The following is a 23,470-nucleotide window of genomic DNA, read 5'->3' on the forward strand; positions in this document are numbered from 1 at the left end:
GACGCCAAACTTTATTAACAAAGGGCCAGTTTACTGTACAAACTTTAGGGGGGGGGGGGGGTGTCGGACTACAGCCAGCGGGACCAAAAAATGTCAGGGGGAGGAACAGCGCCCCGTCGTTGGCGTCTAGGGGGAGGAACAGCGCCCCGTCGTTGGCCTCTAGGGGGAGGAACAGCGCCCCGTCGTTGGCCTCTAGGGGGAGGAACAGCGCCCCGTCGTTGGCCTCTAGGGGGAGGAACAGCGCCCCGTCGTTGGCCTCTAGGGGGAGGAACAGCGCCCCGTCGTTGGCCTCTAGGGGGAGGAACAGCGCCCCGTCGTTGGCCTCTAGGGGGAGGAACAGCGCCCCGTCGTTGGCCTCTAGGGGGAGGAACAGCGCCCCGTCGTTGGCCTCTAGGGGGAGGAACAGCGCCCCGTCGTTGGCCTCTAGGGGGAGGAACAGCGCCCCGTCGTTGGCCTCTAGGGGGAGGAACAGCGCCCCGTCGTTGGCCTCTAGGGGGAGGAACAGCGCCCCGTCGTTGGCCTCTAGGGGGAGGAACAGCGCCCCGTCGTTGGCCTCTAGGGGGAGGAACAGCGCCCCGTCGTTGGCCTCTAGGGGGAGGAACAGCGCCCCGTCGTTGGCCTCTAGGGGGAGGAACAGCGCCCCGTCGTTGGCGTCTAGGGGGAGGAACAGCGCCCCGTCGTTGGCGTCAGTGGGGAGGAACAGCGCCCCGTCGTTGGCGTCAGTGGGGAGGAACAGCGCCCCGTCGTTGGCGTCAGTGGGGAGGAACAGCGCCCCGTCGTTGGCGTCAGTGGGGAGGAACAGCGCCCCGTCGTTGGCGTCAGTGGGGAGGAACAGCGCCCCGTCGTTGGCGTCAGTGGGGAGGAACAGCGCCCCGTCGTTGGCGTCAGTGGGGAGGAACAGCGCCCCGTCGTTGGCGTCAGTGGGGAGGAACAGCGCCCCGTCGTTGGCGTCAGTGGGGAGGAACAGCGCCCCGTCGTTGGCGTCAGTGGGGAGGAACAGCGCCCCGTCGTTGGCGTCAGTGGGGAGGAATAGCGCCCCTTCGTTGGTGTCAGTGGGGAGGAATAGTGCCCCGTCGTTGGTGTCAGTGGGGAGGAATAGTGCCCCGTCGTTGGTGTCAGTGGGAGGAATAGTGCCCCATCATTGGTGTCAGTGGGGAGGAATAGTGCCCCGTCGTTGGTGTCAGTGGGAGGAATAGTGCCCCATCATTGGTGTCAGTGGGGAGGAATAGTGCCCCATCATTGGTGTCAGTGGGGAGGAATAGTGCCCTGGTGTCAGTGGCAGGTAATATGTCCCCGTTGCTGACAGTAGGTGGAATAATGCCCCAAGGGCCAGATAACAGCAAGCAAAGGGCCGAATCCGGCCCCCGGGCCGCAGTTTGGAGAGGCCTCTGCGAACATTGAACGGTCCGGTGTGTAGCTCGGAGTCCTCCTGAGATCCCCCTGAGATGGGCGGAAGCCACACCAGAGGACCGGAACACACTCATTAGGACAATGACAACTCCGTGATGAAGATCCAGCAATGTCCGTCGCAGATTGTTCTCCTCATACCGGCCGCCCAGTCCTCCTTCCCGGACTGTGACGTATCCTCAGCCCAGCCCCGCTCTCAGCCAGAGGCGGTCTTCCCTCCGCCTCCTCCCACAACAAGCCCGTCCTCTCACCGGACGTCTGTCACCAACACGGCGCGGCTGTTCACCGCCAGAACTCCGTTACGCGGCGGACACCGGAGAGGGCAAAGGGCGGAAAAGCCGCTGAGGTAATGGGTGAGGGGAGAGCCCAGCACGCGCCTTCTTCTATCCTCCAGTCCTGAGAGCTCGGGCGCCAGAATTCAAACTCCGAACGGCCTCAGTAAGGAGGCGGGAAAAGGAATTCCTGATACGCGATTGGACGGAGGCTGAACGTTTTGCCATGGTTACTTGGTCACTCCCGAGAGCGGAGGAAGGCGGTTGGCTGTGAGAGTGGAGAGGGTGTGGTAAGGGGCGGTGCTGTGTCAGTGAGGACTGTGACTTCTTCAGCCATGTAGTAAGGGTGGCGGGCTTGTGTGAAGTATTTATACTATGAATGAGACTACATGCACACAGGTGGGTGTGGCCTGTCTGAGGCGACTTTCACACCTGAGGGTGTCGTAAAAGAGTGAAAACCGTGTGTTGTGCTTGTGGTGCCAGTCATTGTTGATGACTCCCAAAGTTGGGGTTGTCACCTCATCCCTTTAAACCTGAAGACATTAATGACACAGAGTACAGATAAGGATCGACCTGAGTTTACTGACCACCCTAATCAGCCACAGAACCTGTGTCATTAATGTTTGGTGGGATGAGGTGACAACCCTAACCCAGGTGTGCACTTTTGGCATGTAAAGGCACACAGTAAACACCCAGAACCAACTTTGATGTGCGTCGGGCAGCCCATTAAAACAAACAGGCCAGGGGTCTCCAAACTTTCTAATGAAAGGACCGTCTACTGACCTTCAGACTTCATGGGGGCTGGATGAACCCAGTGGGAGTAAACAATGAACAATCTTTGGTATTAGGGAGAGGAATAGTTGGTGTCAGTGGAAGGAATGGTGCCCCGTCGTTGGTGTCAGTGGAAGGAATGGTTCCCCTGTCGTTGGTGTCAGTGGAAGGAATGGTGCCCCGTCGTTGGTGTCAGTGGAAGGAATGGTTCCCCTGTCGTTGGTGTCAGTGGAAGGAATGGTGCCCCGTCATTGGGGTCAGAAGAAGGAATGGTGCCCCGTCTTTAGGATCAGTCGAAGGGTGTCCATCTTTAGGATCAGTTGAAGGAATGGTGCCCTGCTGTTGGGGTCAGTGGAAGGAATGGTGCCCCGTCTTTAGCGTCAGTGGAAGGAATTGTGCCCTGTCATTGGGGTCAGTGGAAGGAATGGTGCCCCGTCATTGGTGTCAGAAGAAGGAATGGTGCCCCGTCTTTAGGATCAGTTGAAGGAATGGTGCCCTGCTGTTGGGGTCAGTGGAAGGAATGGTGCCCCATCATTGGGGTCAGTGAAAGGAATGGTGCCCCATCATTGGGGTCAGTGAAAGGAATGGTGCCCCGTCATTGGGGTCAGTGGAAGGAATGGTGCCCCGTCATTGGGGTCAGTGAAAGGAATGGTGCCCCATCATTGGGGTCAGTGAAAGGAATGGTGCCCCATCTTTAGGCTCAGTGGAAGGAATGGTGCCCCATCATTGGGCTCAGTGGAAGGAATGGTGCCCCATCATTGGGCTCAGTGGAAGGAATGGTGCCCCATCATTGGGCTCAGTGGAAGGAATGGTGCCCCATCATTGGGCTCAGTGGAAGGAATGGTGCCCCATCATTGGGGTCAGTGGAAGGAATGGTGCCCCATCATTGGGGTCAGTGGAAGGAATGGTGCCCCGTCATTGGGGTCAGTGGAAGGAATGGTGCCCCGTCATTGGGGTCAGTGGAAGGAATGGTGCCCCGTCATTGGGGTCAGTGAAAGGAATGGTGACCCGTCCGTGGAAGGAATGGTGCCCCGTCTTTAGCATTAGTGGAAGGAATGGTGCCCCGTCTTTAGCATTAGTGGAAGGAATGGTGCCCTGTCTTTATGGTCAGTGGAAGGAATGGTGCCCTGTCTTTAGGATCAGTGGAAGGAATGGTGCCCCTCGTTGGGGTCAGTGGAAGGAATGGTGCCCTGTCTTTATGGTCAGTGGAAGGAATGGTGCCCCATCTTTATGGTCAGTGGAAGAAATGGTGCCCCGTCTTTAGGATCAGTGGAAGGAATGGTGCCCCTTCGTTGGGGGTCAGTGGAAGGAATGGTGCCCCTCGTTGGGGTCAGTGGAAGGAATGGTGCCCCTCGTTGGGGGTCAGTGGAAGGAATGGTGCACCCTCGTTGGGGTCAGTGGAAGGAATGGTTCCCCTCATTGGGGTCTGTCACTGAGGGGAAGGGGCAATCTGCTCCAGGTATGAGGTGCTTGCACATGCGTGCAACACCCTCCCAAATCTTCCTGTCACAACCAATTCTCAGACGTTTACAAAGGCAAATCTTTGACACTTCCTCATAGTGCCAAAGCTTGCCCTCCCCTATCTATCTCCTGTACACTCTACTGGTCAGTGAGGTTGTCCATCATGGGAATGGCCGTAGAACGCAAGGCATGCTTGGGCACTACCTGCCTAAGGGCTCGTTCACACTTGGCTGTTTTACCAACGCTTGCCAAACGCCCCTATAGCGTTTGGCAAGCGTTGGTCCGGCGTTTGCGGAGCGTTTTTTAACGCTCCGCAAACGCCGCATGCGCGGTTTAACGGTGGTTGCTAGGCGTTTGCCGAGCGTTAAATACGCCGCACAAATGCCTATAATGCAGTTTGAATGGTGTTACCGCTCCGCAAACGCCCCGCAACCGCGTTGCAACCGCACCACAAACGCCGGCCGGGCGTTTGCGGAGCGGCACCATAGACTAGAATAGGAGGCTTCAACGCTTCCTGACTCGACCAGAGGTGTCCGTTTTGCCGCAACGTGACGCGACGCAAACGCTCTCATTAGAACAGCACCATGTGCTGTAATGTGCAGAATTGGCAGAGGCGTTTGGGAAGCGGTAAAAACACTTCCCAAACGTCTCTCTGCCGCCTGCACACAACGCTAGTGTGAACGTAGCCTAGGAGTTGACAACTCAAGATACCAATATCTCTGTTGGTCTAAAAACCCTTCCCTTATAGTCTCACATTGTTACTAGTGCATCTCTTTCCCTAACTTGATGGCTAAGCTCTACCCAGAGATAGTACCTTTCCTGGCTACTGAGGGAGTCTTGTTGGACCCTGGATTGGCAGTTGGAAGGACGCAGCCATGAAGTTAGAGGAAATCAGCCTCAGCTATGAAGTCAAACCATATCAGAGATTGATGCAGAAAAAGCTTTTGCAGGCAATAAAGGCAACAATGTGCATTTTGTGGTCTCTGCTCTTAGGCGGTGTAGCTGAGTGATGCATTATATAATTTTACCTACTTCATTGTTAAAATCTTTGTGTCTTGATTTTCCCAATGTGCATTTTGATTTACAGATTTGTGCTCTGCTATCCATCTTTTATCCTGTTGAAAATGCTTCAGGAGCAGATGGAAGAATATGTGGAGGTGAGCCGGGAGATTGTCAAGGTCATGGTTTCTGACAACGCAGCAGCTGCTTTGAAGAAGAGCCTGGACTGGCAGGAGGCCATGATCAACTCACTTATAGACACGGAAATGCAGACTTCGGATCTCTTTAGAGGTGCTTATTCTGTCATTATGTTTACCTGTTGTGATATGGAGTGACTAGACTCAATGTGGTGAGCATTTTTAAGTGAGTCCACAGTCAGCCTGAACTTGCGGTTTAAAAACATGGCAGTCCACTTCTATTAACCCCTTCATGCCTAAGGGTAAAACAAATCTAGATGCCTAAGCACAATTTTGCACCTTTGACATGTGGTAATAAAACCGTACATATCATCACAACTACTTTGTACATCCAGGTGGATTATACTGCGTTTGTTTCAGGACAAATTATGCTTTCATTTGGTGGTAAATGGTAATGGATGTCTCCTGATTTTTTTTTTATTATTGCCAAATGAAAACTGGCCCAAAATAGTAAAAAAATAATTTTTTTTTTTTAATTTAGCTGTGTTTCTTGTTACTATAACCTACCACCAAAGAACAACCCAAAATATATTCTCCAGCTCTTGACGATCGCAGCGATACCATATATGTGTTTATTTGTTGTTTGTACCCGTAGTACAGCCCAGAAACAATAGTACGCATTTTGTTTTTGTCTTTTTTTTTACCTAAAACACACTGACACTAATACCAATTTTTTTCTTTTTTTTGACCTTGCCCTTTGACACTGACCTTGACCCAAACACTAACCCTGGCACTGAACTAGATCAAACCTTGATCTAGGTTTTTTTTCTTTATTTTTTCTTTTATTTTTTAATATTTATTTTTTACAAACATTTTTTTTTCTCAATGCCAGGAGTTAGAGAGATACAATGTATAATAGGATGTATATAATGATACAATGTATCTCTCCTCCATTCATAGAGAGAGAAAAAAACAAGGGGGCTGGGCTGCACAGTGACTGATCACTGTGATAGCCAATCAGAGGCTATCACAGAGATCATGTGACCCGGAATCGGGAGTCCTGGGTCTCGATCGTTAGAACGGGACCTGGGGCTCTCAGTGACAACGCGGTCTTTGTGCTGGGAGCGCGACATGCAGCGTGCTCCCAGCACAAAGACAGGTATGCAATTATGCGGCCCTACGGAAAAAGCCCAGTTCTGTGAGGCCGCATATTTGTGTTACTTCGGTGTCAAGGGGTTAAAAAGGAAACAAGTCTTAACACCAAGGTTTCAGCGTCACTCAGAAACAGAGTTTGCAGAAAATGCAGAGTCACCTGGCTTTCCTGTCAACAGTGCCACTGCTCTATACATTGGTCCCCCAGACCATGGGTTCTTCAGGCTCACTTAGCCTTTATTCACAGCACCTTACTTTACCAGCCCACTTCTGGCCTGTGGATCCCAGCACTCCAGGCTCTCCCACTCAAGACTTACAGATCCCCTTCCTGGACTCTCTAGTTGCCTCAGCTCTCTCAGGTCCTCTGCTGACCTTCTTAGCTGACCCAACTCTCCTGGTTCTGCGAGCAGGGGAATTTCTCCAACAAGGAGTCTTGTCTCCCCAGACGTTCACCTCTGGCTGGAGCACACCTCTAGCCTCACACACAGACTGTTTCTGAATTGCTGCAATGGCAGTAGCTTTGATCAGGCTTATATGAGCCTTGCACACCTGTGTACTTACCCAGGCTGAAGGTGTCTAGCAAAGCCCGTGCACAGGTTTGAGGATTGAAGGTCCTGTCCTGCTCAAGACACTTCATGCTCCAGGGCCCGATCCAGGACTACCAAAGTTAGAGAAAACTTAAAACGGAGCTTTCTCCGTTTGCAATACAATGCTGGAGCTTCTCAAGCTGAACCCATACTGTGTCAGGACCTTGCACTTTCACACTTGATTTGAAGTAATTGTGGGCCTCCAAAGTATCTTTATAAAGGTCTACCATCATCATTAATTTGATATGATTTGAAATGGCAATAATGCCAAACGCAAACACACTTTGTTCTTCAAAATATCGAACTAAAAAATATGAATGGGAAACATTACAATTGAATTGCATCATTTTATACAGAAGGTACCCTGAGCACCAGTCTGGGAGTTGCCAAAATGTGGGTTACAAACCAGTCAATTTGCATTGCAGTAGCAGGCAGGGTTTGCTTAGGGTGTACGATCAATACAGGGGTTATACAGTTAGCTGATTTTCATGCCGTGGGACCTTTGACAACCAGCTTTACAGGTGAAGAGCAGATAAAATAATTAGACAAGAGGAAAGCCATTTGTGGTACAGAAACCTTTATTCCAGCTCTTTCCCAGGATCATGTAAACCTTTAAATAATAATATTTTTTCTTTAACCCCTTGACGCTGGCATCTCCCGGTCCATTAAGGGTTTCAGAAGCCAGGAGGCGGGGTTTAGAGTCATGTGACCGCCGTGACACGCCGTCACGGTGGTCCTGATTAGAAAGAGGAGATTGGGACCTTTTCGTGGGTACCGGACATGTGTGCTGGGAACACGCAGGGCGCACGCTCTCAGCACATGTCTTTTTTTAATAGAACGCAAATGTGCTGCCGCTCGGTGTCTAGGCCCAGACGCCAGGAGGCCGCACATTTGCGTTCGGCCGGCATGAAGAGGTTAAATTAGATGTAAACCTAAGAGCCCGTTCACATCAGAACGCGGTGCAGGAAACCGACATTCCGTGTGCTTTTTTCACACCGCGTTCAAAACGCGATCTGCTGTGGGTGTCAGTATACTCCTAACGACACCCTGCATTTAGGATGTCGTTCATATTACAATGACACCCACAGCAGATTGCAAATGCAGTGTGTTTGCCTGTACCATGCAGTCCGGTTACAGTGCTCCTTTAAAAATAGTGTATGCACTACTTTTGGTGCGATCGAATGCGATTTCAGCCCGTTCAGTGAGTGGACTGAAAATCGCATCACACAGGAATTGCCCAGGAACGCAGAGCACGTTTCTGTGCGATTCCTGTGTAAACCAGCACTAACTGGATGCAATTTAGTTTACTAAAACACTATGGGAGTTTTTTAATAAATGCAGACTGAATCTGGAGCTTCTATCTGCAGCTTATTCAGGTAAAGCTGAGTTTCATGTATGGATATTGTTACAAGCTGGACTAATTGTAGCTATGCATATACCATACCTGGCCAATTCCTCAGGAAGCTGGAAATCACTGTAGTAGACACCACTACTATATTGATCTCTACTTGCTTCCAGGTCTTGTGCTGAGCAACTGACCTGCTGCTTACTGCAAAATGTTCTCTAATTGGATGAGGTGGAGATTGTGAGGTAACCTCTCCGTTTCCCCACCACATCCACTCGGAGAATGCTTTGCATTCATTTGAAAATGCAAGCAATCACTGAATGGTGCCCGTGCCAAGTCGGTGAACACCTGTGTACACAATGCAGCAGGGCAGCCGCTTGGCACAGAACCTGGAAGCTAGTGGAGATCACTGGAGCAGTATTGCCTACTACTATAATTTACAGCTTCCAGGGGCATCTCACAGGTATGGTCTATACATAGTTACATTGGTCCAAGCTGTAAATATGTAAAAATATCAATACCTGGAGTTCATCTATAAGCATTGAAACTGAAAGCTGGAAGCTGATTGGTTGCAATGCACATCTGCTCCAAATTCTGTCTGTTCCAGTCTTAGTAAATTCCCTTCTCTGCGTATCATAAGCAATATTTTTTTTTTTCTTAATCCCTGTTTGTGTTTCAATAGTGCTGATCTCATGCAGTATTTTTTAGCCACTTCCTCTCTAAATGCACTCTCTAGCATGTGTGTGGGCACAATCACTTGTAGCGTCCAGGGGTGCACGTGATAGGGTCACAAAGCAGGAATTTGGGAGACATTTGTCATAGCAAGAAGCACCTGAACAATGACCTTCATGACAGGATCATCCTGTATTATTTTAATTAAATTTGGAGGTTTAAACACATTGAGGGTTATTTACTAAAATGTGAGAGTGCAACATCTGGTGCAGCTCTACATAGAAAACAGTAAGCTTCCAGCTTTTATTGTCAAAGCTTAATTGAAAGTTAAAGTTGAAATTAGAAACTGATTGACTACCATGCACGGCTGCACCAGATTTTGCACTCTCAAGTCTTAGTAAATAACCCCGTTGAAAACATTTTAATGATTGAGTTTAGGTCCATTTTAGGTTTTTTTTCTCACTCTTACTGTGCTGACCTTCATTTTCTGCTTTGAATAAATTCAGGTTATTACTAGGACACATAGAAAACAATTGCTTTCTATGTACTCCATTCATACCACCATGCTGGTGTTATGTGTGTTGCAGTGCAGTGTGCAAAAATGCAGCAGGTCTTCATTCTTACACAGCACAGTGGATGGCACCACATGTCGCCAGACAGCAATGTAACGCATTGTGCTGCTGTGCAGTGACATGAATATGAATGAAGTGTTACCATGTGGCACTTCAAATAAAGTTAAAAAAAAAAAAGCAAGAAGTGCAATGTGCTGAAACATGTATTGCAGAGTTGCCTACAGCTGACATTGACTCTAACTTTAATCTATGTTATTTTTGTTTTCTTTCTTTTGAAATCTTTAGATATTCTGTCAGTAGAAGAAAAAGTTGCACACACCTTTCTCGAAACAGAAGAGACCAGGCAAAAAGTGTCATCCAAATTTCATAAGATTGAGCGGGAGCTGCAGGATGTCTGTGAGAAAAACACTTCAGTAGAAACCAACATAAAATATCCTTCAGACCAAAGTAGTGTTCCTTTAATGTACAAAAGCCCGATTTTACAAGGTATTATACACTGATCAGCCATAACATTAAGACTCACAACCCATCAAGACATGGACTCCACTGGACCTCTGAAGGTATGCTGGGGTATCTGAGTCTAAACCATTAGTAGCAGATCCTTTAGGCTCTTTAAGTTGCGAGGCGGGGCCTCCATGGATCGGACTTGGTTTTCCAGCAGATCTGATAGATGCCCAATTGGACTGAGAGCTGGAAAATTTTTAAGTCAAGTTGACACCTTATTGTGTTCCTCAAACCATTTCTAAATTCATCAGACCAGGCCATTGTCTTCCATTTCTCCTGTAGTCCAGTTCTGATGCTCATGTGCCCATTGTTGGAGCTTTTGGCTGTGGACATGAGGCACGCTGAATGGTTTGCGGCTATGCCGCTTCATATACAAAAGACTGTGATGCACGGTGTGTTCTGACACCTTTCTGTTGGAAACAGCAATGTGAACTTCAGTATCTCTTCTATTGGATTGGACTACACAGGTCAGCCTTTGCTCTCCATTTGCATCAGTGAGCCTTGGCCTCTCATGGCCTTCTTGCTGGTAGGTCCTGACCACTGCAGACCAGGAACATCTCACAAGAACTGTAGTTTTGGAGTGTCTCTGACCCAGTCGTCTCGCCATTACAATTTGGCCCATGTGAAAGTCACTCAAATCTTTTTCCTTGCCCATTTTTTTGCTTTCAACACATAAACTTCAGGGACAACATGTTCACTTTCTGCCTAATATATCCCACCCAATTTCAGGTGCCATTGCAATGAGATAATAATTGTTATTCACTTCACCTGTTGGTCATAATATTAGGGCTGATCAGTGTATGCAACCATAAGAAAAAATGCAGAACATTCTTTGTTAAATGCTGAAAAATGTTATTACTTATGGCACCTAAGCAATGGTTTACCTTTGTTTTATAGCTGGTGGTAGAAGGCTGTCCCGAAACTGGAACTTGAATTGGATTTAGTATTCCTCCTTGATTTTACAAGAGTAATGTAAAGTGTAAGATTTGTGGTTTGATGCTTTCATCAGACCACTCCTGTATGATCATTGCTGATCTATACCTTGATGTGATTGGCATATTAATTTATCCTTCCCTGCCCAAACAGAGAAAATGGCCTCTAATAGTCCTTAAAGCCCAACAACAGTTACAAGAAGAAACAATAGCCTTGCATTCTGCAGTCGCCCAGGAGTAAAGTAGTACAGTGTTACACTTTTATTATTCTTCACTCTGGCAGGCTCCCTCCCTCTGTGCAACCGGTCCCCCACAGCCTCCCCTTTAAGCTGCTGTTGGCCATGGTTGCACTCTTTCCTCCTCACATAAAATGTAGGTGTAATGCATTGTATGCGATAATGTCGAGGGCATGTCTGGAAGGGAGGAGAGAAGACGAGAGTGGTAAAGGCTCCTTCACATGTACAGTGGCCTTTGAAGAGCAATCTCTATTCAATCTCTCTTCAAACAGCATTTGACAGGCGGAGAGGAGGTTTTATGTCCCTTTCTCAATGCTTGATTTAACCCTGTAAATGCTGCACTACTGCATTTTTGCATTCCAACATCTCTAATACATTTTCCTTTACATAAAATAAATGTTAAAAAAAACTAGCAGGGAGAATTGGAACCCTTGGAAATGGGCACAGCAGGTGTGCAGACCATGGAAATCTCTCCAATAGAGATATAAATAAAAACTCTTAGGGCCAATTCACACTATATGCAGTGACAGATATTTTGCCACATGGTAAAACATCTGTCATCACAGGGACACAATGGAAATAATGGTTTCCTATGTGTCCCATTCACACTGCAACGCAGCCTAGTACTGCGCTGCAGCATACTGCGGTAAAATGCGGACATGCTGCATTTTATTGCAGCGCGCAGGCCCGAATTGTGCTATTGCAATGTGCTGCCCAACATTGCAGTGAATGGTAGGTTTTTTACACTTCAAATAAAGCTCCAACAAAAAAAAGAGGGGGGGGCAGTGCAAAGTGCTGAATTGCGCATCACCCTCCTCCCCGATGCAACCAGTAATGCAGAGCGGCCGCTGCGGCTGCTCTTCAATTTCTTGGATTTTAGGGGTGAATTCACCCTCAGGTGATTAAAGCTCAACTGAACTTTCAGTTTACATCAGGTAAATATATTCCAGGTCAGTAGAAAAGCCTGTCCCCTACCAGCAGCTTTTATTCTGAAAAATTTGTAGAAAAAGTTGTGCCTTCAGTTTTTTACTCAAATTTGACAGTTCAATTTGGCTTCAAATTAATATTATTATTATTACTATTATTATACAGTATTTATATAGTGCTAAAAGGTTTGCTCAGCGCTGTACAGAACATGAGACAATACAGTAAGAAAACAAAACATGAGGGGTTCAAGGGCCCTGCTCTTTCGAGCTTACAATCTAGCCCTTATCTTCCTTACTTTTCAAAAATCCATACACATCCAATACTTAAGGGCCTGTAATCTATTTTTCATGAATTTTTTTTTTACTGTGTTTTTCTGCCTCGTGTTCTCCGTGAGCTGCCAAATTCCTCCTTTTCCCCTCTACTTCCTTTTGTTTGGAATGAGCCGTGCACATCAGTTGTGGTCATGTACATTGCTCTAGGCACACTACGCATCCCATAGTCCATCTCATGAGCGAGAAAGAGAGGGTGGCTAGGCTTTTACTTTCAGTGGGACTATAGAGAACAAACGTAGCCATGCTCTAACAGGAAGTCCGATCCCAGCAGCAAGAGAAAGGAATTTGGGGGAGGGTGCCAGCAAAAGAAGGGAGTATTTTGAGTTCAGAATACAAACTGTAATATGATATATTTTAAACCAGAGTTTCCCATCACTTTAAACAATCCTCTACCACAAATCAGAAATAGTCATGCTTGGACAGACCTATGTAGTAGGCTCTCTATTTTATCCTGGTGGTGCATATATTGGAAGACAAATCTCTGTGTCAGACTTAATGGAAAGGTGTGTAAGCTGGTGAGGTGGGGATATTGTTTCATACTTTTTCCCTACACTGAAAGCATTCTTTGAAGATGACATGCCTCTTGAAGTGCAGGTCAACTTATACCTGCAGCTTTCTTGGTTTAAAGCTGGAAAACCTTATCCCTCCGTTAGAAAATAACAAGCCTTTTGATTTCTGTTTTTCCACTGACTGATTTCTTCTGGCTCGGATTTCCACTGTCCTTTAATTATGTGGTGGCTAATCAGTTGTTTTATATGTTTTTAATTTGTGAAGTTTTTGCTTTTCCTGAACATTGCCACATTCCTCCAAAAGGAGATAGAAGACTTGAAGCTCCTGGAAGATGAAGTTGCAGAGGTAGAGCGAGAAGCTCAGGAAGACACCACTGTAGTCATCCCCTCAGCCTTGTGAGTTCTGTCATTATCAAAAGGGAATTGCAGGCGGAAAATGACATGTTGCATCACATATGTAAAGTATATACTATTTGCCTAGACCAGTGGTGGGCAACCTTTTTTTTCAACTGAGCCAAATCTCGCCAAAACCACGATTGAAATTTATTTTGAGAGCCACATTTTTAAAACTGAAAATACATCCCCCATATAGTAATTCATCCCCCATATAGTAATTCATCCCCCATATAGTAATTCATCCCCCATATAGTAATTCACCCCCATAGTAATTCATCCCCCATATAGTAATTCATCCCCCATAGTAATTCATCCCCCATATAGTAATTCATCCCCCATATAGTAATTCATCCCCCATAGTAATTCATCCCCCATATAGTAATTCATCCCCCATAGTAATTCATCCCCCCTATAGTAATTCATCCCCCCTATAGTAATTCATCCCCCATATAGTAATTCATCCCCCATATAGTAATTCATCCCCCATAGTAATTCATCCCCCATAGTAATTCATCCCCCATAGTAATTCATCCCCCCTATAGTAATTCATCCCCCCTATAGTAATTCATCCCCCATAGTAATTCATCCCCCCTATAGTAATTCATTCCCCATATTGTGTCAATTCACTTACCTTTGCTCCGCGCGGTCCTCTCGCCGTGTTCCCGCGCCGTTCCGGTCTTCAGGGCGGACTGTGAGAGGAGAGGAGTTTGTCACGCTGCCCCGCCTACATCCTGACAGCCAATGTTTGCCACGCTCCGCGGGCCGGATTAAAAGGTCCGCCGGGCCGTAGTTTGCCCATTGCTGGGCTAGCTGCAGAGTCCTGACTTTTGGGGCGGCCGCCCGAGAGGAGGGAGGGGAGCGGGCGCCCGGCACACAGAAGAGCCGCATTAAAGTGTGTAAAGAGCCGCGGCTTGCCGACCACTGGCCTAGACCACCTTATTTTTTTCGTAGCACTACAAAAAGGGCTGTAATAAAGGGGTCAAAATATGTTTGTGCAGAACACTGCTGTGTTACTTAGGCAGGAATTCTGCTTTAAGCAAAACCTGCATAACACTGTGTTTAAAAATGCCCCCTACCCCCTCCTGCAACATACTACATATGCTACAAAAAATGTGTGTACTTCTTTATTTTCAGCCCGCTGCTGTCTGGTCACGTGATCCGGCTCCCCTGTGTCAGTCAGAGGCTGCTGCAGTGGAAAGGAGGGAGACTCGACAATGGTTGGGACATGCCAGCCTATAGGTGATTTCACCGCTCCTGAAGTTCCCAGTTGAACACTCCCTCTTTTCCCCTGCAGAAGCTGCTGACTGACATGAGGGATCATGTGACCAAACTAGAGCAGACTGAAAATAGGCAAGTACATACATCTTTCTTATACAGGTCAGGTAGAGGATGGGAGGAAGGGGGCATTTTTAAACATAGTTAGAATTACACTTTAAGGGTTCATTCTTACCTGCAAATGCACCCTGCCTCCAAATGGATGCAAGAACCCCCACAGAGGTTCCTGGCGATCAGCTGTGGGAGGTAGCCCCACAGCTAATTGCGGCCACTCACGTGTGTTCTCTCATGCAGCCATTGCATGCAAGTGAATAGCCCTAGATGCAGGCAGTCTGCGTTTCAGGCTGATCAATCACATGTGATCGCTGCATGAGCAATTACATGCAAGTGGCCATGATTAGTTGCGAGAGCCAGCAGCCTCCTACTGCTCCTCACCCAAAAGCACACCAGGGTGAGTTTGGGGACATGCACCTGCAATGCTGTCACATTGGGACACAGTGGTTATGTTTGTGCATCTTCCTGACCCATTAGACATCTATGGGACTGCTGGTGTGGTGATGCATGTAGCACCTGTGCATCCCCATGCTGGGAAAACATGGCCCTGCATGGACAACGGAAGTAATTGTCCTCAAGAACGAGGCCATAGAGGACTTCAAATGCAGTCCCTGATGTCTCCAAAGGGCAGCATACACCGTGTGTTTCAAAAAGAATGGCCCAATTTTAAAATCTTATATCAGTGCAACCATGTACCACCAATGAATGAAACCTGTACTATTCGAACAGGCATGGCCTAGAATTTCAGATGATATAGATACTACTACTAGCGCCCAAATAGACACTAACCTCAGTCATTAAGAAGATGGCATCTATGGAACAGAAGGCGTTTTGTGTTCTACAATTTAAAAAGACTGAGTGTATAATTACGATGCAGCATGCTTTTCGACAGCGTTTTGGGATTGATCCAGCAGTGGCAAAGAACATTCATCGTTGGTATAAACAATTTGAAGAATCGGGGTGTTTATGTAAGGGGAAAAGTCAAGGGTGACCCCACACCTCAGAGGAAAACATGCAACGAATTCAAGAGCCTTTTCAGTGAAGCCTGCAAAAGTCCGCTCGTCATGCTAGGCGAGAACTTGCGATCCCTCATACAACTGTTTGGTTTGTGTAAAGATGACATTTGCTTCTGAAGCCATAATGATTGCAACTGGTGCAAGATCTTCCTGTAAGTGACAGAAGAAAATGTTTAAATTTCTGTCATTTGTTTGTTCTTAGACGACATGGAGGGCAACTGATTCTTAGCACTGTTGATTTTTAGTGATGAAACAACATTTCATCTAAGCTGTAAAGTTCCACATCACAGTGTTCGCATATGGGGACTTGAGAAGCCACACAAACTTGCACAGCATGAGTGAGACTCACCTAAAATTAATGTGTTTTGTGTGGTTTCATTTTAAAAAAAATGTATGGCCCTTTCTTTTTTTGAGGGGAACACTGTTAAGGGACATTCCTATCTTGAAATGTTGAAGGGCTTTTCCTACAACCTAATGAAGACTCTGAAGATTTCTTTTATCAGCAAGACGTAGCCCCACCACATTGGAACAGCTAAGTTTGTCGGTTTCTATCATTACACCCTGTGACTTTTTCTTGTGAGGATATGTAAAACAACGTGCTTATGTTTCACCATGATCCACTGACACTCTCAAACACATTGGGAGTGAATTCAGCTATCATCTTGATGTAATCCATGCAGCAGATGGAGGGCACATAGAGCATTTATAACATGGTGAGTGAAACCTGAGGACTTGCTTATTAGTTTGTAATTTGTTATACAACTGTAACACACTTTCATTATTAAATATAACTATTTGAAATTGGATCATTCTTTTTGAAACACACTGTATATTTATTATGCAATGTGATTTTAAAGAAGACTCATTAGGGGAGATTTACTAAAACTGGGGCACTCAAATCTGGTGAAGCTGTGCATGGTAGCCAATCGGCTTCTAACTTCAGCTTGTTCAATTAAACCTTGACAATACAACCTGAAAGCTGACTGGTTTCTATGCAGAGCTGCACCAGATTTTGCACTTTCAGTAAATAATCCCTCTAGACTGAAGACTTGCTAAAGGAAATGGCGAGAGACTGTTCTACAGGATTGGTGGAAGACTGAAGTAATGCTGAAGGAGACTAGGGACATGTTTAATGAAACTGCTAGAGATTACTGTTATCAAAGGCCCCTTTAAAAATCATCACTCCCACCACTGACTGCTGGGGCCTGAGGACCGTACTAAGGTCCTGGAGGTTGTAGAAAGCTTAAATCTGTAGATATTATTGCTTTTTCTAATAATAGAAAAAAGGGGAAGATAGAATACAATTCTTTATGTTCTTTCCAGGTACATGGCAAAATTGTTCCATTCTGTAACCAAGATCGATTGGGATTACAACTGTGACTCAACACTCATCAAGGGCAGTATCCTTCCACTGTAGTGTGACTTGTGCTGCATTTTTTCCCTATGAGGCCATTGAACATAAATTAAAAGTATATTTATGTAAAACTGAAATTTGTTAAACACACGTAAGAATTTTCTAGAGTTTATCAAAGCTGAAGGCATTTAAGGTGAAGCTGGCTGGTGAACACATTCAGTATTCACTTTGGCTCAGGCAGGGAGAAGGAGAAGCAATACATGGAACATACTGTCAGTAGGGGAGCAGAGTGACAGACAGAGGAGCTCATCAGTCTGCTGCTTCTCCTTTCCACTGTCCAAGATAAGAAGTGTTACTTAACTGCATCAAAGAAAAATAAGTTCCCATATATGTATTTCATCTTTGTATTTACCTGTTTGCATAGAGCTGGAATTTAAAATGCTGTAGTAGTAGCACTCTTTTTTGTGCTGACGATGTCACTTTGCAAACAGGTAGTTCACCATCTTGGCATTCACTTTTAATTTTCTGCTTCTGACAGATATGCTTGTGCTGCAGACATTACTAACCCTTTTGCGCCAGCCATACGGAAATATGAGGCCTCTCGGTTGGCCTTGACGTTGCATATTTGTGTACCGAAATGTAAACAAACGTGTGCCGAGAGTGCCCGCCCTGCACGCTCCGGGACAGTTATTGTGCTTAACAGCTCCCAATCGCTACTTGCGATCCAGAGTTTTTTGATCATGTGAACGCTTTGACAACCAATCACGGCGGTTACACGATCATAAACCCTGCCCTGCCTCCTGGCACCAGAAGCCCCTTAAAGGGCTAGGAGGCGTGGCGTTCAGGGGTTAATGCAAAAAAATCAGTAACAAAATCTAGCAAAAAGGAAAAGGAGTTGTTTGACAGAAGAGAAAAACTACAAGTCTAATCTACCAGAAAATGTGCATACTACGGAATAGTTCAGTTTTACAGAGAAACTGAAGCTGTGCCTGAAAAGGAAGGGAAAGAACAAAGGACACCGGTATTGATCTTTTGCCTATAAGGGCCTGTGTCAATGGGCTTGATGGTCAAATTTGCTTTCCCATAGACTTGTTAAGGGAGTGAAGCAGTTATGAAGCGTACAAAAGCCTATAGACACAGGCCGTTACTTAAGATGCCTTGTTCTGCACTGTGTCTTTCTGTGGCGGTGACCATCTTGGTAGATGCAGGGCTTTGCTTTCTCAGGTTATAGCCTCCAGCAAGGAGAACAGTGAGCAGCAGAACAGTGGCATCACCAAACCTTCTGAGACTAGCAATCAGAGACAGCTGTGCCTTAGACCTGCATGGGGAATGAAGAAGTTCGAAAGCAAACAAAAGCCCATGGACATACTCCCTTACTAAAACCAAACAAAATATTCCTGTCAACTCTATACAGGTTGAAGGACCCAGAATAGGTTCAAATAGTGGTCCAGAAGCATCTCCTTTTCTATCTTGTGGAACCAGATAAATGACAGTCACCACAGGGAGTCTAGATACCACTGGCTTTGCTGCCCACTTCTGATCAGAGAATGCCAAACTGAAACAAAAGCAAAAAGAAGAATGCGTACCGGCGTAGTGCATTACCAGAAAACTTTTATTATTACAAAAAAAAATCCAATGTACTCAAAAAAGTACAGGATAAATTACCTGCAACACAATCCAGTCCAGTCCCAACTCCGATGAAGAGGGCACAGCCTTTGAAACACGTAAGTTATGCCTCTGTGGATGGACGCGATTACAGTGTTGGAACTGGACTCTACTGTGCTATTTTTCCTGTACTTTTGTGAGTATATTGCAAATTGTTTTAATAATAAAAGGTCTTTTGGTAATGCACTAGGCCGATGCACTTTCTTCTTTTTGCTTTTGTCCCCCCCCAACAAAAAAAAATAAAAGTCAGCAGCTACAAATCCTGTATCTGCTGACTTTTAATTAAAAGACAGTCGCCTGTCCTGGGATTCAGGTTCTTCACCAGCCTTCGGGTCCCTGGTGCTGCCATGCTAACAGTGGGAAAGCTTGCTGTGACTCCTTGAGGCTTCACAGCTGGCTCCCCGCTGACTAGGTGAATGGTACCGCAGCTTCCTGGGACCTGTATCGTGTTCTAAGGTGAAAGTGGGAGTGGGTACCTGTCAAAACCAGGGACCCCTTCCCCCAAAAAAGTGTCCAAAATTTCAATAGGTTGGGAAGGAGGCAGAATCGCAAAACTTCCCTTTTGAGGTGAAGTTCTGTTTTAAGATGCCTTGTTCTGCACTGTTTTTGTGTGGAGACAGCCATTTTGGTAGAGGCAGGGTATTCTTTTCTCAAGTTAGTCTCCAACAAGGAGAACAGTGAGCAGCACAGCAGTGACATCACCAAAGCTCCTTGGACTAGCAGTCAGAGAGAGCAGTGCCTTAGAGTTCACAGTGCAGATTTATAGCTGTAAGGCTGTGTGAAACCCACTGCTAATTTTTTTAGGAACAAGGTAGTTATGTCTGCGCACAGATTTAAACCTGGTACACATGGGTCGAATATTGGCCGGTTCAACAGAAGCCATCCGACATTCGACCCGTGTGTAGAGCAACCTATCTGACAGAAGCCAGCCGAATATCCGGCTTCTGCCGAACAGGTATGCTGAAAAAACAGCTGTCGATCAGCGCTATCAGCCAATGGTTGCGTGTGTTGACTGCTGTGTTCTGGCGAAGGGGCAGAACACAATACCACAGCAGGGAGATTGCTGTACTAACCTTTCTTTTTAAAAAAAACACTTAGTGTGTACCAGCCATGATATTTACTGGTGCTCTGCTTTGTAACATATTCCATATTTTTTCTTTAACTAAATCTTTAAGTCCACTACGGAGGAGAGATTGCTCAACCCATCTGCATTGACAGCACCCAGCACTCAAAGATTTTCATCTGCGATTACCTATGGAGTCTTCTGTCCACTGAATGGTGACTGTGTGGATGGAGAGTGTTTTTATAATATTCCACAATACACATCAGAATTCCAGTGTGACGTATAGATGTTGGGAACATAAATTTAAGTATTCACTTCCTTCTGTATGTACATATTTGTGAATATTCTTGTTCATTGTATATCTTAGTTTAGCTTACCCATTCAGTTAAAGAATTTACAGGGCAAACAGTCCTTTGACAATTGTCTTCATGGTCAACAGGCTGAATTTCTCTGTGCCATGTTGTTTTACTGATGGCTGGCTGCCTCTACCATGAAGGGGAGTTTTGATAACTGTTCCATGAATATGGATGCCAAAGGATACTTAAAATAAATCTAAACCTAAAAACAAAAATGAAATGTATTGCAGCTTATCAATCCTTAAATGTGGTGGTTGCACTTAGTTTCTGTTTTCAGACTTAAGTACATTTTCTACTAGTACATAAATACTCTACTGATAGAAAGCAAATGTCCTTGTAATTTCTTGTGAAATGAACTGAGATCAAAGATCAAGCAATATAATTGGTTTTCCCAGCTATTTTCTGTGAACTACACAACTTCTTCACCTTGGGGATAAGGAGAGGGTGAGGTGTTTTCGATCGAAATCAGTAAAGTAGCATACGGTGACAGCATTGCTTCTCCATAGATACAGTACAGTAAGTGAGTTTTGTCACCCAAGGACAGGAATTGTGTTACTGGCAGGATCACCAGGTCAAAATAAGGGGAAAATGCAGGAAAATGAAACCTAATGGCAGCCATCACATCTAAAAGATGGTAATCAATATATTACATGTTTTGTTGTTGGGTTTAGATTTTAACTACAGGTTGTCTCAGCTCCAGTCTTCCACTATCCTCATCATTTTGGGGTGGAATCCTCCTTTATTGTACCCTCAGCGTATCTATTTAGCGTTATCAAAAACTAAAATTGGACTTTAATGCATCTATTTAAAGAAAGAATTTAGATGGCTAAAATGAGGAATCTGTAGCTAGGTGTATAAGCGTTACAGAGGGTAGTTTTATTTATTGTGTGCAGTGTTGCCTTTCTGTTCTGCCGCTGCCAGCAGTTTTATTTGGACAGTTTTGTAAATAAAATTAAATGGTTCTTACCTGTTTGTTTCCATCATCTGTAAAATAATGTAAGGCTTGGTCCACCTATGCGTCTAGATTGTTTCTGGCAAACCTAAAGTGTACCTTACTGAGCGCAGACACTACAACTAGGGTATTGACATGTAAGGTCTGTTTTCAGTTTAAAGTGGTTGTAAGCCTCAGATGTGAAATATAAACAAAGCATATCCCTCTATAGTGTATACTTGTCTCAATCTGTTCCTGTGTGCTGTGCGAAGAGGGTGTGTCCCTTCCCTCCAATCAGCTCTCAGAACTCTCTTCACTGAGCTCTGCAGAGTGTAACCTCAGCTCTCTGTACCCTTTTTTCTGAACTCTCAGGCAAGCTGTCACAAATTAGCCTGCAGCCTCTTGTGTGATTCTTACCTCTTTGCTGCTCTTGATTCCTTCACGTGTGTTTGTCTGTGCTCACCTGTGGGTGTCGTCTGCTATCCTTTGGGTTTTATGTCCTTCCCTTTCATCATTTCCTGGCCAGCCTCCTAGCTGGCTTGTCTATTTAAGACATGCTCAGTCTGTCCCACTTTGCCTGAGCAACTTTGTGCTGTTGGAGCTCCCATGTGGTTCTGCTGTGAATCCTATGTTATCTATCTGTGTACCGACCCCGGCTTCGTTCCTGATCTTGCTTGTTTTCCACCTGTCCTGACCTTGACTTGCCCATTGGATTCCCTGTGTCTTCTCCTGTTGTACCCTGCTCCCGCTAGTGGTCTCCTCCACCTCAGCTGGGTGTACTTGAGGGCCGCGACCTTGTCCCAGCCTGCTGCAAGTCCATCCCCACCATCAGGGGCCCTGGTGAACAAGCAGGCTGGGGCTTAGACTCTGCGCCCTGGGGAACCCCAAGCTGTGGATCTATAGAGCTCACTACCATAGGCGTGACACAAGCTTTATAATTCAGCAGCTTGAACGGATGTAAAGAAGAGAGGGCTGCAGATAAACAGATAAAACTTTTGTAGGAGGATTTGTTTAATCTCTGTGTATCACCTGAGGCCAATGACTTCACTGGGTATATGTAAGGGTTTACAGCCATTTTAAAGCTGAAGTTTAATCTGCTTGTATTTTGCCTTTCCTGGTTTCTGCCCCCCAATACCAACCATTAGCATTCTATTATCATCGCAAAGCTCATTTTAGACCCAGTGACATATCTTTCTGTGCTTTCCTGTGCAATGCAGGCAGATCATAAACTGGTGGAATGAGCTGGCAAGGTGCTATACATGGCTTCCTGAAAACATCACAGCATTCTGTCATTTCTCTCAAGAGTGCTCAAGCCTTGATGTAAGAAGTGGGTTGGCTTTTAGGAGGACTTACACAAATATCAAAATCCTTATGGTGGGTGGATGTCAGTCTAGAGGAGTGGGTGCTTCGAAGCAGGCTGTATTTTAATGAAAGCAGCCCACATGTGCTGCTTGAGCGTCTTTGACTAACTGAACTGAAATCCAATAAATAGAAGTGGTGGGTCAGGGCAAGTAAGGCAGGGAAGGAAAGGACTAGATATTGGATGTCCTGTAGCCAGAGAACGAGGCGGGCTCTATCTAACTTGCTGCAGCTTCTAATGCACATAAAATGAAAAGGTGAACTAACACTCTACAGCCTCCCTACCCCCCTGGTTCCTGCTGTACTTACCTCCATGGGGGATGAGCTGTCAGTGCCCACAAAGCCAGTGTAGCAGTTGGGGAATTTTAAATCCCTGCTGTTCTCATCCTTCTTTCTGTAGGGCTTCCTGGAGAGATCAGAGCGATTCTCTGTGCCAGCACTGACTAAGGCAGTAAGTGCAGTGGGGACCAGGGGTGGGGGTGGGGGGAGTAGAGAGGCTGTTGGGTGTTAGTTTACCTTTTAATTTTTTTCTGAAAAGCTGAACTTGTACTTGAAATACCAGAGAGTAAAGAAGTGGTGCCCAGTATTGCATGTAGGCTATTTGCAGCTGATATTTTCCTCATTACTGACATACTATTCATTGTTCTGCATATTAGAGCTGCTGCACTTATAACTGATGATGGGTGCGATGAAAATTTCATTCCACAGAATGAATCAAACAGAAACAGGGAGATCCTTGCACTACAGCATCTAATTTACAGCTTCCTCTCCAACAAGGAGAGAACAGTGAGCAGCAATGAGTCTCCTGTCTATTTGGATTGTGTACTGGCTTTGCTGTGCTTTTAATGGATTTAATAAAATACAAAATTGTTTGTGGGTCTGCTGATCTACTTTGGATATGCTGCTTCTCTCTTGGTAGAGATCCAATCCAAACCCCATCGAAAGCTTCTGGTGAGCTAGTTTTGTTCTTTATAGGCTGCAATTCATACCTGAGTATTTTGTAGCTCGAAGCTACAAAACACTAAACCATAAAAAAAAAATATTCTCTATAGTGCTTGTTCACACCTGTAGCTCAAAGTTCCAGAGCTCAAAGTTCCACATTCCTGTAGCTCAAAGTTCCAGAGCTTCTTTTGTAGCTCAAATTAGGCAGATTGCAGCATTTTGAGTCCAATAGAATTGCATCGGT

General features: G+C 45.7%; 1 protein-coding gene across 2 annotated transcripts; it reads left to right on the forward strand.

The window, feature by feature from the left end:
• The first annotated feature begins 1,603 nt into the window (after positions 1-1,603).
• SPC24 (SPC24 component of NDC80 kinetochore complex) lies at positions 1,604-20,960 on the forward strand. 2 transcript variants are annotated; one of them, XM_089662629.1, is made up of 6 exons: positions 1,604-1,753; positions 4,999-5,201; positions 9,661-9,805; positions 13,107-13,211; positions 16,880-16,956; positions 19,751-20,960. In XM_089662629.1, exons 2-6 carry the CDS (start codon positions 5,036-5,038, stop codon positions 19,855-19,857), a joined length of 600 nt encoding a protein of 199 aa, XP_089518755.1. In that variant the 5' UTR covers positions 1,604-1,753; positions 4,999-5,035; the 3' UTR covers positions 19,858-20,960. The 2 variants fall into 2 exon arrangements, with proteins under 2 accessions (XP_089518755.1, XP_089518756.1); XM_089662630.1 differs by lacking the exon at positions 1,604-1,753 and adding an exon at positions 1,771-1,969.
• The last annotated feature ends 2,510 nt before the right edge of the window (positions 20,961-23,470 follow it).

The sequence above is a fragment of the Staurois parvus genome, unplaced genomic scaffold (assembly GCF_062004578.1).
Source record: "Staurois parvus isolate SC_StPar_1 unplaced genomic scaffold, SC_StPar_1.0 ptg001506l, whole genome shotgun sequence".
Lineage (NCBI taxonomy): Eukaryota > Metazoa > Chordata > Amphibia > Anura > Ranidae > Staurois > Staurois parvus.